Source organism: Centroberyx affinis, unplaced genomic scaffold, assembly GCF_046629955.1.
Source record: "Centroberyx affinis isolate AG114_WGS23_722 - 3 ecotype Tasmania unplaced genomic scaffold, CSIRO-AGI_Caff_v1 ptg000180l_1, whole genome shotgun sequence".
Taxonomy (NCBI): Eukaryota; Metazoa; Chordata; class Actinopteri; order Beryciformes; family Berycidae; genus Centroberyx; species Centroberyx affinis.
Window position 1 is genome coordinate 21,556 of NW_027278877.1, and position 14,006 is coordinate 35,561.

Below are 14,006 nucleotides of genomic sequence, written 5' to 3' on the forward strand. Positions count from 1 at the left end.
GTGCCTTGCTCAAGGGCATGTCAACGGTTGCTGTTGAGAGACGGAAAGGCATTCTCATCCACTTTCCTCATCCAGGTTTTTCTAGTCGGTCCAGGGATTCAATCCAGAACCCGTTGATTCAGCAAAGGCAATTAAAGTTGTCTGTTATTTGTTGCAGGGTAAATTTCACATAGATTATATATAACTGCTTCAAATATGACCCATTAAGATGACATGATGTATTTCTTTGGAATATTTGGAATACTCTTTAAAGCCTTATTTTCTGGTATCTAATTTCTGGTATTAGTATGTTTAGATATTATTTCCTCTGGTGTATTGAAGATAATACAAATAACTAGTTAATTGTAGTCAACTCTAAACCAGGACCAGTCAATTTGATGTTTACATGAGAAGCCAAGTGGGGTTGATTTAAAAGCAAGGAAAGCAAGAGGCAGCAGACTTGCCAAAGCATCTCAAAGGACCACACTGGTAAATTACTTGACCTATATGGATCATACTTGAAACAGACATCTAAGTTCTAAGAATAGTTACCCTACAACAAATTTAGGAATTTAGCTTTACAACAGAAGGAGCTGATAGTTAAGACAGCTATTGTTCTTATATTAATGTTATCACACTTTGAACTACTTTTCAACACTTGCCTTCAAATGAAATAACATAATTGTCAAAATTTTCTGAGCTACAAATGAAACGCATCACTTGTAATACCTTTCTGGGTAATGCTCACCATGGGTGGCAACAACTGTATTGGTTTGTCACTTTTATAGAAAGCAATATACTACTGAATAGTCCCAAGTCAAAAGTGTGGCCAGAGTTAAACAGATTTAAGAAAATCTACAGATTCACATGTTGTCTGCTGTTTTGACTAGCTTGATATGAGTTGCAGGCTGACTTCAACTGTGTGCAGACTCAAAATTAATAGTAAAGGAACATTCAGTCAGTATCTCACTTTTAAAGAAGCAAAAATAGGATTGAGGATGTCAAGTCAGAGAACTACACAGACAGTCAGCATACTGTTAGAAGATAAAGGCTAGATGAGGATTGATTTGTGCTACAGACAAAATTCAACTGTGGTGAAACCTCAGATGTAAAAGTCAAAGAACATTCAGAGAGCAATATTGAATTCAAATGTTTTATTTGTAGGCTTTCATCATACAAAAGAACAGATATGCAGTGATCCACTCATTTGTTTTGCCATAAATATAGCTGAAGTGAAACCTTCAGGAAGTACTACATGTTCTTTTTTTTTCTTTTTTAAATTTTCTTTCCATATTTGTTTCATAATAACTAATGTTGTATGGAAAAATTTACACAATTGTTCATTTTTTTTAAAAATTTGCTGTCAGTTCTAAAGTGAAACCTTTAGCGAATAGCTTCTTTTCAATATTTTTTTAAAATTTTTTCTCATTGTTACATTTCTAAAGTGAAACCTTTAGAGAATATTCAATAGTTTTTAAAATATTTTTTTGTCATTGTTAAATTTCTAAAGTGAAACCTTTAGAGAATTAAGACAATTCTGGAAAGTGGGAAACATATCCGCTGATTGCAACTGTTGTCATGTTGCTCAGCAAGAGGACATTTTAAAAAGTCCCTTTTTAAGAATGCCTCTTTCTCAGCACCGCTTCTTCTCCTGCTGCGCGTGCTTCAAGGTGCGACATTTTGCTCTGTGGACCACAGGACGCAGAATTCGCTTCTCCTTTCTCTCCAAACCTCATCCGCACAAAGAATGAGGGTCGATGTGTCGCTCTTGTGGCATACCTGACCTCATTCACATAAAGAATGAGAGTCATCTTGGCATGGACGGGACAAGAAGCGACGGTCACGGGGGCCCCTCGGGCCGGCGCCGTGCTGCCTGGACGGAATCCTCCTCAGGAGTATCCAGGGATGAGTAGAAACAGTGTCATCCTGTTCAGAGGATGAGTATTTCCGTAGAAGAAGGTTTACAGCATCTCAGAAGAGAGGAGTAAAGTCCAGATCAACGCTCAGGGAGGGTGATCTCAGGAACCCAGTCGTTCAGACTGCGGCTCTCCTCACAGAACAGGTGCAGCTTCTCCAGAGCGGGGTCCTCCCAGGAACCATCAGCTGGGTTCTGTAGAAACAAGCAGGAAGGGCCTTTAGTCACAAGCAAACCAAACACTTTCTGCTCACATGGTCTTGTAAAATGTTTTGGTAGGATAGAGGCTGACTGGATCTGCTCTACATACCGTGATGAGGACGCAGTGGGCATCTTCAAGCTGCTCAGCCTTGTCACCGACAATCTCAGCCAGGCGCTGCATGTCGCTCACTCTGACGATGCTGATGTCGTTGTCAAAGCAGAAGGACTGGATGAGGGTGAAGTGGATCTGCAGAGCGATGTCACACTCAAACTCCTCATCCACGGCCAGGACGCAGAAAGACACACTATCCGGATCACTGTGGACAGAAAAGAGTCAAGTCTGTTAGCTGCTGCTCACATACAGTGATCAAGTAGGCTATTCAGAGAGCATGTCACTGAAGTCATTTTTCATGAAGATGTATTACTTACTCAGTCATTATTTTGGCACTCTCATAGACTCCAACAGTAAGGCGTTCCTCGCTCTGAGCAGAGCGCAGAGCTTCTTTCAGAGATTTGCCAGGAGACTGCATCTTGAAGTTAGTTCAAAGTCTGGGATCTGAGCTTCAGCAGGTGTGGATAGAAATCCAAGAGAAGAGTGTTTGTGCTGGTTCTAAGAACTTGCCAGTATTTATATTGGAGAGCCGGCACACGCGCGCTCTGTGATTGGCTGTTTGCGGACAATGCCTGTGAGACCACCCCTCATGGGCGCGTGCCTATAGAGAAAAGTTGGAAAGGTGGGGGGCAGTTTTGATTGAATGGATCAAATGCAAAACTCTCTGACCTTTATCTGATGCCGTCAATTTACAGGAATAATTAAACCGCACATAAAGCCTAGACTCGTGTCCTCAAAGTTGTGGTGGATTTGGAATGCAATCACTGGCAAATAATTTCCCTCGAAACCGTTGAAGCCTATACCTCGTATGAAATTTTGCAGAGCGGTCACTTGCCAAATTGTATCCCGTTACAAGGGCGTAGAAATCCCAGAACCAAACGGTCAAAAATGATAAAGTTATGCACCAATAAAGGCTCGAAAATTCTGCACCCTAATCGGTGAGTCATTGCTATTATAATAAAACTGTTTTTTTTCCGTTATCATGGTACGGTATGCACGATTTTAATTTCACTGTATATCAGGTTGACTTTCAACTTATTACCAATTTCACTGGATACGCTGTTTTTGTGGATCAGATTAGACAGTGGCACGCGCCGCTGCTTTGCATGCGTAAAGCAAGGCCTCACTTGAGGCGCGTGGCATCTGGAGATGCCTGCATGCTTTATCTCTATACTGCATCACTCTCCATAGCAACCAGAAGATACCATCTGTCCGTGGGGGAAGGTGAAGGGTCGACAATGGAAACTGCTGCACAATAAGTCAGCACCTGCTGTGCGTAATGGCCGCAAGCGATGCAGCTATTCAATCCACTGCAAATATGATTTTATTCTCCAAGTTTAGCAGGCTCCCGACGCAGACCTTTACTAAAATTACACTCATGTTCGACTAGATTGATCCCTGTTTTACTGCTTAAATAGATTGCTTTGGTCACGAAAAACATGTATGCTATAAATAGTTTTCTCTGTATCTACTAGAGCGCTCGCTTATCTTCCCTCTCCCCAAGTGTTTAGTTGGTAAGACAGTCATGTTTGGACACACGGCAAGCCATACATTAAGAAACTTTGAGTTATTATGCAGCTTTAGATAATTTGCATCTGCACAAAGAGGCTTATGGCTTTCCTCAATTGCCGTAGGTCACCAGAGAGGGGCCTGGCCACCAACACGCGCACTGCTGGGAGGGGCCCCGTCCGGCAGATGTGCTTCAGCAACAATAGGTCGGTATCGATTTGCACGCGCCAGCCCTGTTGCCATGCAAGCTGATCCTTCCTAAAATAGCCCAGTGTCTGAGCCCCTATCAGCTGGATCAAACTTTGGTCCAAAGCCTCTTGGCCAGCTGATATGCTGCTCCAATATTTGTAAACTTTGCAGCATGCAGACCGACATTCAAAGTTGAGATCACTGTGCCGCGTCAGCGTTGCACAAGGAGCGATAGCCCAAAAATAAACAACTGACAGCTATTCTGCTATTCTGCCTCTTGTGCTTCTGCAGTGAGTTCCAGATAAGGGATTCGTGTTGTATAACAAAACACATTTTCAGCATTCTTACAACTGTTTACAACTCAAACTGAACGTGATTTTATCTGTCATTACAAGTCTGCAGCCCTATGTGTGGCATGTTTTTTAGATAACACATATACTGTGATACTTAGTCATGAGTTTAGACCATAAGCTGTCTTCTTTCGCATTTAAATTGAATCAAAACACAGACAACAGGCCAGCGAGTGCAGAGACTTGTAGACAAAGGAGCGGCGCGCCCTACGGTCGGGGTTGACCTGGGTTAGGGGAGGGGGTCCTCATAGCGACAGTTCTCCATCTGCCGCTCTGCTATCCACAGAACAATGGTGCTGAATCAATCACCGCCAACCTGTGTCGCCCACACAACCTCCCTACTCCAACCCCCTTTATTTACGCAGCAGTAGCAGCACGCCAGACCTGATGCAAGATGTCTCTTTAGTTATTATGCACCTTACTAATCAAATGGGCCTAAGTTGTATAGACAGAAACTGCCCAATCAGTTGAACAGTCAAAATGAATGCGAAATTGAGCCGTGCGTAAAAGTTGTGCGTATTGCACGGTCACAACCACGAAAATGAATGATAGAAAGATAGCTTCGTGTTATATCGTGTTAAATTTGTACTTTTACTCGAAATCATGAAAATAGAATAGGCCTCTAGAAGTAGTGAATCTTACACATTTAACACCAAACCAAATAAGTGACTTTTTGGAAACTTGGAAAAATAGTTTTGCCTGTATAAAATTCCGTCCATGTGGCCCCTGTTCCCTAGAGTAAATAAATAAAAACCAAGCAAGGGTTTTTGGACAGCTGATGGCCACGTGGTACACATGGGCCAGCAGTGCAGATTGTGCGGCACGCACAGCGTTCTGGCACGCGCTAGTCATTTGCATTTGTATGGGGACCATGATAATAGAGGCTTCTGCGCGCACAATGGGGCCGTTTTAGCCAGCCTCTAGTCCTACAGATGGCATCATCCACCTGCCCTTTCTCTGTCTCGGGTAGGGGACAGGGGGGTTGGGACGCCTTCTGCACACTTTCTCCATGTTACTGTTTAAACACTCACTTTCACCAAAAACTAGATTGCATTTTTTTAGTTTTCATTATGCATGGTTTATATTTTTTAATTGATAAATTCTTGAAGCTCCTGCAGGGGCTACACATAGTCTATATCTAAGTGAACATTTGTCTTTGCCATTCCGAAAATGACAAGATGGCTGTAAAGTCTGTAATCTACTAAAACTTCTAAAACTCTAAGTTTAATTACTGCTGAACATAAATATATGCAATTTGAATCTTTTGTTGTGCTTTTCCTAAGTTACAGATGACAACAACAGAACAACAGAGTAGTGAAACTTTTGAAATGAAATTATTTTTAGTTAAAGCGCACGCCTAAGCCTGGCTCAGAGGGAGAACGTGGCTCGATGACCCCTATCAATCTGCCACGAGCCGGAGTGTGACAATAGCATTATCATACCAATACACCATTCAGCTCAGCCAATCAGAGCGCAGCGCTTTCACTGGGCCGCACGAGCTGGAGAGTATAAAAAGGGGACGCTCCACGTTTGAAGGCACTCTGCTTTTCGGATTTACTCTCCGACAACACAAACTCTCTAAAGCTCCCTTGCGGAATATCTTAGCTCATCATCATGACTCTTGAGGAAGTTCTTATCCAGAAACCCGCCGAGAGGGTCCAGTCCACCGGCAAAGCCCTGGAAGAGGTCCTGATCTCCGCTAAAGACAACGACTGCCTCACCGTCGGCGTCTACGAGTCCGCTAAAGTTATGAATCTGTAAGTATGAGCCTCTCAGCTGCTGATATCTACTGCATTTCCATCTATCATACTGGTTAATTTGGATCATTCTGAATGTGTGCTAACGGAGTTTTTTTTTATTGTCTCCACAGTGATCCGGATAGTGTTTCTTTCTGCGTCCTGGCCGTGGATGAGGAGTTTGAGTGTGACATCGCTCTGCAGATCCACTTCACCCTCATCCAGTCCTTCTGCTTTGACAACGACATCAGCATCGTCAGAGTGAGCGACATGCAGCGCCTGGCTGAGATTGTCGGTGACAAGGCTGAGCAGCTTGAAGATGCCCACTGCGTCCTCATCACGGTATGTAGAGCAGATCCAGTCAATCTCTATCCTACCAAAACATTTTACAAGACCATGTGAGCAGAAAGTGTTTGGTTTGCTTGTGACTAAAGGCCCTTCCTGCTTGTTTCTACAGAACCCAGCTGATGGTTCCTGGGAGGACCCCGCTCTGGAGAAGCTGCACCTGTTCTGTGAGGAGAGCCGCAGTCTGAACGACTGGGTTCCTGAGATCACCCTCCCTGAGCGCTGATCTGGACTTTACTCCTCTCTTCTGAGATGCTGTAAACCTTCTTCTACGGAAATACTCATCCTCTGAACAGGATGACACTGTTTCTACTCATCCCTGGATACTCCTGAGGAGGATTCCGTCCAGGCAGCACGGCGCCGGCCCGAGGGGCCCCCGTGACCGTCGCTTCTTGTCCCGTCCATGCCAAGATGACTCTCATTCTTTATGTGAATGAGGTCAGGTATGCCACAAGAGCGACACATCGACCCTCATTCTTTGTGCGGATGAGGTTTGGAGAGAAAGGAGAAGCGAATTCTGCGTCCTGTGGTCCACAGAGCAAAATGTCGCACCTTGAAGCACGCGCAGCAGGAGAAGAAGCGGTGCTGAGAAAGAGGCATTCTTAAAAAGGGACTTTTTAAAATGTCCTCTTGCTGAGCAACATGACAACAGTTGCAATCAGCGGATATGTTTCCCACTTTCCAGAATTGTCTTAATTCTCTAAAGGTTTCACTTTAGAAATTTAACAATGACAAAAAAATATTTTAAAAACTATTGAATATTCTCTAAAGGTTTCACTTTAGAAATGTAACAATGAGAAAAATAATAATAATAATATTGAAAAGAGACTGTTCTCTAAAGGTTTCACTTTAGACATGTAATAATGACTAAATACTATTAATACTAACTTAATGTTGAAAATTGTAAAAAAAAAAAAATCAGTTGTAATGCTCCAAAGGTTCAACTTTAGAACATTTCATTATGTACTGAAAAAAAAAAAAAAAAGCTAACAAGATATCAGCTCATAGCCTCCCTCTTTGATTTTAGAGGTTTTGCTTGTGTTGGAACAATGTTGGAAAGATTATAAGTTACTAATTTATAACTTTCTAAAGGTTTCACTTTAGAACTGTTGGAAATCGTATAATATTTCAATAAAACAAAAAAAAGAATATATATTGGTGTTGTGTGTTTTCACTTATAGAGTTCTGCAAAGTTTGGACTGGACTGGCTTTGGCTGGAACTAGGGCATGTTGGTGTGTGCGTGTGTGTGTGTGCGCGCGTGCGTGTTTGGCGGAGTTTGGGGGGGTGGGGAGGGTATGAAACTAACAAAAGTTTAAAACTCGGCAAATTTGCATAGAAGGCGCTAAGGTCTGTCATCTGGTCGCTGTTGTCCCTGCAGTAAAACTCCGGTCCCTCCCTCCTCCAGGCGCTCATCTGCATGTGTATGGGCAGCGCACAATAGCGGGGCGCTCGGCTGTCAAATCCAGCGGTCCGCACAGAGCGCCTATTGTCTGGCCTGCAGATGTCTCCGCAGCCACGCCGCGCCATCTGCCGCTTTCTGCAGGTGGGGGTCGGGCGGGGAGGAGCTGGGGTGCAGCTTTCAGTGCCAGAGGGGCTGGGTTTGGCCGGTTTGGGCCGGTTGTAGAAAAAGGTCCTGCATATCATCTGGTGTTCTGCCAGCTGCTGTTGGGCTATTATTTACTTGCAGTCTCGCAGGCACTAGTGAAACTTTGGTAAACACACACCACAAAGAAGGGAGCAAGCATCAGCTCTGTTTGGGTGCAGCAGCCACCTGCTTTGCGTTTAACAATGAAATCTGCGTGATTCATCAGTTTTCTTACACTTTATTCAGTATTTTATAAGTAGTAGGAAAGTCATTTACAGACAGAATGGGTTTAAGTGAGTCTAAGCTTTTTGCTGTAGAACCCATTAAGCCGTTTCCCCCTTACACCTAAAACCCTTTGTGCAAAAGGAATGAAAAGTTAAAATTAGCTGCAACTTTACACCTCAGAGCCAAGAAACATTCAGTGTTGCAGGGACATATATAGACTCACTCAGGCCATTAACAAAAGTTTACAATTTACATGCAATTTATGTATCAGCTTTCAAAATAAAGCTACTTTTACTTTTGCTTACACCCCCCAAAAATGCAATTTCATGAGGCACTTTCATACAAACACCATAGGCTATTCTTGAAAACATGAAAAGATGCATTAGTAGGAATACATAATAATTTATCAAAAACTACAAAGTGTGCAAAAGCATTTCTCAATAAACACAATTTTTTTTGCAAAACACATAGAAAGAAGTCAGTTTCTCCCCAGCCATAGTAAAATACAAATACCACTACTGCTAAAAAATAATGTAAGTTAAATGTTGGTATAAAATAGTCCTGTAAGAAAAAACTGATGATGCATCTCTTAATAGTCTATTATGAAAGCACACAGAACTTGGAGGTGTGCCTGAGGCCCCTGTAGGCTCGGAGCCCCTCCCTCTTGGGGTCTCGCACCATGCCTCTAACCACCGGCACAGTGTCGCAGCCCCTCCTCTTCTGGGCCCGGTGTAGGAGGATGCGGCAAACCCCGGTGACAGGGTTCCGGCTGTCCTTGGGCTGATTGTTCCGTATGTGCTCCATGGTGAATCCCAGCTCCTCCAAAGAGGCCCGGACCTCCTCCTCTTCATCCTCCAGTTCCCCACTCTCTGAGTCCAGCAGGCGGAGAGGGCTCTGCGGATCAGGAGCTTCCAGCAACCAGGGAAACTCCACGGGCAAGAGCCAGTCACAGCCCAGCATTTGGTCCACCGCGTAACGCTCCGCAGGTGCCGTCTTCAGGATGCCTTTGATGAGCCTCTGGCAGGGGCCGGGCACCCAGGGCGGGACGGTGTAGGCGCCCTCCATGATGCAGTGCCGCAGCTTGCCCATGGTTTCGGCGCGGAACGGCATGGTGCCAGTCACCATGAAGAACAGCAGGACCCCCATGGCCCACACATCCACTGGCGGTCCCATGTAGCACTCGTCCCTGAAGAGCTCCGGGGCGGCGTAGGGGGGGGAGCCGCAGAAGGTGTCCAGGGCGTCATTGCGGTTTGAGACGCGGGTGCTGAATCCAAAGTCGGCCACCTTCACACAGGCACTGCTGGTGAACAGAACATTCTCCGCCTTCAGGTCCCGGTGGATGATGTTGTTGTTGTGCTGCACACACCAAAACATGAGTTGGTTTGGTATTTCTACATAGGTAACAAATCTGAGGTTTCTCCTTGGCAATTTTTGGCAAATATGGCAGGTAAGTACACAAGCAAGGTAATATTCCATAGAAACTATACACATTTGTAAACCATTCTTAATCAATAGAGTGTATTTGGATGATGGCATAAAACTAATTCCACAACCAAGAAGCCCAAATCTGAATTTGCCTGTGGTGCCACTTCACCCCTCTTCTAGCTGTGCCCCATTAAGGGCAAAGAAGAGGGCAAGGTGGATTGCCACCAAATTTGTGCATCAAGACAACTATGTGATCCAAAAGCTTTCCTGTTTTATTTGGATTAAATAAAGGTTTTCTAATGTTAAAATGGATCAATTGAACTCTTGATACAAGGAATGACAGTATATGACATCCTAGCATGAGTTTTAATATAGGCTACTTTGAATCTGTTAAAAGTTTTTTTTCTATCCACTTTTTCTCCACTGTGAACTATCAAATCAAAAGGCAAAAGGCCAAAATAATCTTAAAAAAAAAGCCTAGATTGTTGTTTTAAATGTAAAATAAAAAAGAAAATAGAGTGATTAGTGAGTTCAAAGCAGGTGTTGCAAATCTGTTGGAAATTGTTAATATTTTGATTATGGTGATTGTTTTCTAACTGTGATACCATTTCTTCTCAATTTTTAAAGTCTTGCTCATCTTATTCGCTCTCACTGTCCCTTCTTTTCCTCCTCCTCCTTTTAGTATTTTATTTTTCCTTTATGCGATTAAATGCTGCTGCTGTCTTAGCTAGGTCTCCCTTGGAAATCCTTGATTTCAACGTGACTAACCAGGATAAATAAACAGATAAAAATGCAGCTCAGAAACAGTGTTCCTACTACACTAACCAAATATTTGATGGCAAAAAGGATCTGGGCGAAGGTGATCTTGCTGTCGTTGTCAGACAGTTTGCCATCATTGCAGATCCTGGTGTGGAGGTCCCCGCCTCCTGCGTACTCCACCACCAGATAGAGTCGGCAGGGCGTGTCCACCACCTCGTACAGACGGACCACGTTGGGGTGCTGCAGGCCCTCCATGCTCGAAATCTCCCTGGACAGCAGACGCTGGGCCTGTATATCCAGCCTGGTCTTATCCAGCACCTTCAGGGCCACCTTGTCTGGGAGGGAGATGGATGATATGGGATGATATGATAGATGCATGGGACATGGAGACATCACACATCAGTTGGGGAGAGTAAGACATAGTGTGGAGGGAGGGGTAGGAGAGAAAGAGGAAGGCAGAAGTGTGGGGGAGTGGTGCCTTGTTGTTAGAAAACATGTTAACTTTTCTTGTTTCAGGGAGAAGCAATGACAGAAATCTGGGACACTGGAATCTCCCTACCTCTGGTTAGGGCGTGGAAGGCCATTTTGACCCGGGAGAAGGTGCCATAGCCGATCTCGCCGCGGACCTTGTAGAAGCCCACCCTGCGGCCTATGATCAGCTCCTTGATGGTCTTCTCGTCTTTGCACATGTCTTGCGTGAGCTTCTGCAGGGGAGTGGGGCGCAGCGGGGCGTCCAGCTCGTCATCCTCGGGGCCGGCCTCGGAGCTGTCGGTCAGGCTGTAGAGGCTGTGGTGGAGCATGGTGCTCGGCACCTGGTACTGTCCTCCTGGCATCTCTACAGCAGGCTAGGGAGGGTGTCATCTTCAAAAATAATTTTGATGGGTTATTGTCAACTCACAGTTTGGGAATAGTAAGTTTGTAGCTCATATCTTTAAACAGTATCACTTACAGCAGTGGTTCTCAACCTTTTTGGCTCATGACCCCTTAAAATGAATCCATGCCTACTCGCGACCCCCGTCACAAGGGTTCAGAGTTAAACCAAAGAATGATTTTCCCTTTTCAGATTGTTTCATTTGATTCATTATCAGAGGAGGCATAGAGGCTGAAAGCTATGCAGTATTTCACAATAGAAAAAATGCAAAAATGAGAGAAAAATCTGAAAAAATATATAAACATGATAATAGATTTGCAAACAATAATCTCGCAACCCCCTGGGGGCCCCGACCCCCAGGTTGAGAACCACTGACTTACAGTACGGGAGGCAGAATGATTGCTCTACTGCAAATGTCACGTCAGAGTATAATCACTTTTAAAATAAGAACACTAAAAAAACTCAGGTATAAATGTGCAGGAAATAACTCAAGCAGAAGTAAAAAGCAAAAAAAAAAAAAAAAGTTTTGCTTGTGAGACCAGAAGCGATATTGTCATTGTCAGACACAGAGTTCACATTGCTGCAAGATGTACAGTAAAGCTGATCTGTAAGAAATGTATACTGGCTAACATATACTAATAATGTATAAAGAATTTCTTTACGTAATGAGCTCTCCAGTATTTGAAATATGTGACACCTACTAATATTAGGGAACTAATTACTAATATTAGCTCTCTACACTAAAATGTTAGTGAATGCAATAATATGTTTCTTTATTAACATTGAACAATCAACATCAGGTAATTGAATGTTTCAGAATGAAACCCTTCATGACTTTTCAGCATTGCAACAAATAGATGCCACAGGCTACAAATTGGAAACAATACATCTGCACTCATAACACTGCAACATTTGCAGGAAGGTGGGAGAAATTTTGCAAAATAGGATCAATAGTTCTATTCACTTAAATGACAAGTAAGATTAAAATTTTCTTACCAAGTTTACAAATTGTTGCTCTGCATCGAAACACAGCCGAAGAATCCATAATGAGCTAAAAAATCCCAGTAGGACACAGAAAAACAGATCCTCTTCAATGACATGCCACCATTTTGTGTCAATATGCTTAAATTATTTGAGAATGTAGCATCGCAGGGAGCAAGAACGGTATAATCATGGTGTATCTATGCCTTTAGCTCAGTCTCCCTCTCTTCCTGCTGGAAAATACAATATTGCTGGCCAGGAACCTGAGGGACATGAGTCTGCGCTATGAGTAACTGGACAGACAGTAAGGGCTTCCATGGCCACGCCCCCTCACCCATCTCTCCATGCTCCTCTGTCTTCTAGGGATTAGGGATCAAGGTGGTGTCATGAACTCTAATCCTGGCTTTATTTAGGTCTGTCCCAATCCCTTCAAACAGCTAACACCAATGCATCAATGGGGAAGATATGAGGCCAAAAGACTCACCATACAACACATGCATGTAGATGAATTACATTTGATGATTAAGATTCTTTGATCTGTAGGTTATGATGCATCAGGAGAACGCCTGTGCAAGTGCATGGGGCTGTTTCTGTGCGATGCAAGGTCGATCTCCTAGTTGTGCACTGAGCTCTGGTGAAGATCAGATGTTATGCAATGTTATTACCGAATGTTCCCAGAGAGATAAGCACTCTCTGTCCCCCTTAGACACAGGCAGAGCAGCACAGATAAAGGGATTACAAAGCATGAGGTCAACAATGTCAAACTGGCCCACTTCAATTCAGGTGTGCTGTCCCTGTGAGGTAGAGGTCTTGCAGAAGGACACTTGCTACAGTAGCTACAATGTAAAGTAACATGATATCCAGGCAACTATGGGAATACATATGGATCAGCTTCATTTTGTGTAATGATAGTGTTGTATGTGTAATATATAGCATCTAATTCCCCAAATATTGTTGCATAATCAATCACGGGACTGGATCGTGGTATTTAGCTCATATCAACAAAGCAGTAGTATTAAGCATGGGAGGGTTAAGTCCAGAATGACTGCTTGATCTCATTGCACTCACTACTCTCATGTTAAAAATGTAAACTTGTTCAGTGTAAAGGAATAAAAGCTTCTAAATTACTCAGGTAGAATCAAAAGTGCAGAATTTCAAAAGTACTCAGAAAAGCAGAGCTTTTCTAAAAATCTAGTCAATCGCATTAACTAAAGTAGTTGTAACTATAGCTACTTTCCGCCTTTTCTTTCCTAAACATCTACTATGGGATTTCCTGGCCTCAAATCATGGGTAGGCGTACAGTTCAGGTGTTCTACTTTTGCAAATTCTTTCTTGACTTCATGGAATGCAACAAAAAACAGGCCAGTTGGTAGCTCCAATTAATTGATTTTTCCTTTGAATGGAAAGACACACAGGATTAATTCCTTGAATGGATTGGCCTTCCAGCGATCTAATTCACTACATTACCTCAACCTCTACGTCAACACCTCCCATGCAGGCGTCTGATTAGATTAAGGCCTTAGACTGGAATAATACCCATGTGTAGGGGACCTGTGCTACTATCAATGCAGCCTATCTTCTTCTTCACTGGTCACCTGTAGCAACCCATAGACTCCCTATCCACAAGCAATGATACTGCAAATCTAGTGAAGGATGACAATACACATGAAGTACTATAATTGAATAAATATTCTGTAATGGGAAGGAATTCAAATTCAAATTACAAGAGTCTGAGAATTGATCTTTTCGCTTTCACAGAATGTATTTGAAAAAAAAAAAGACTGCATACTGGAAAAACTCTTTCAAAACACCTTCTTCTGCCA

At 43.3% G+C, this 14,006-nt stretch overlaps 3 protein-coding genes across 3 annotated transcripts; 1 reads left to right on the forward strand and 2 right to left on the reverse strand.

Moving 5' to 3' along the window:
- Positions 1-1,975: 1,975 nt before the first annotated feature.
- LOC139657837 (growth arrest and DNA damage-inducible protein GADD45 gamma-like) lies at positions 1,976-2,625 on the reverse strand. Its single transcript, XM_071535778.1, has 3 exons — positions 2,525-2,625; positions 2,205-2,412; positions 1,976-2,089 (listed from the first exon to the last, which is right to left on the reverse strand). The coding sequence occupies exons 1-3, from the start codon at positions 2,623-2,625 to the stop codon at positions 1,976-1,978; spliced, it is 423 nt and encodes a 140-aa protein (XP_071391879.1).
- A 3,193-nt stretch (positions 2,626-5,818) lies between these two features.
- On the forward strand, positions 5,819-6,562 carry LOC139657828 (growth arrest and DNA damage-inducible protein GADD45 gamma-like). Its single transcript, XM_071535766.1, has 3 exons — positions 5,819-6,012; positions 6,126-6,333; positions 6,449-6,562. Exons 1-3 carry the CDS (start codon positions 5,870-5,872, stop codon positions 6,560-6,562), a joined length of 465 nt encoding a protein of 154 aa, XP_071391867.1. The 5' UTR covers positions 5,819-5,869.
- A 2,185-nt stretch (positions 6,563-8,747) lies between these two features.
- On the reverse strand, positions 8,748-11,164 carry LOC139657880 (serine/threonine-protein kinase NIM1-like). Its single transcript, XM_071535854.1, has 3 exons — positions 10,891-11,164; positions 10,398-10,666; positions 8,748-9,503 (listed from the first exon to the last, which is right to left on the reverse strand). The coding sequence occupies exons 1-3, from the start codon at positions 11,162-11,164 to the stop codon at positions 8,748-8,750; spliced, it is 1,299 nt and encodes a 432-aa protein (XP_071391955.1).
- Positions 11,165-14,006: the final 2,842 nt, after the last annotated feature.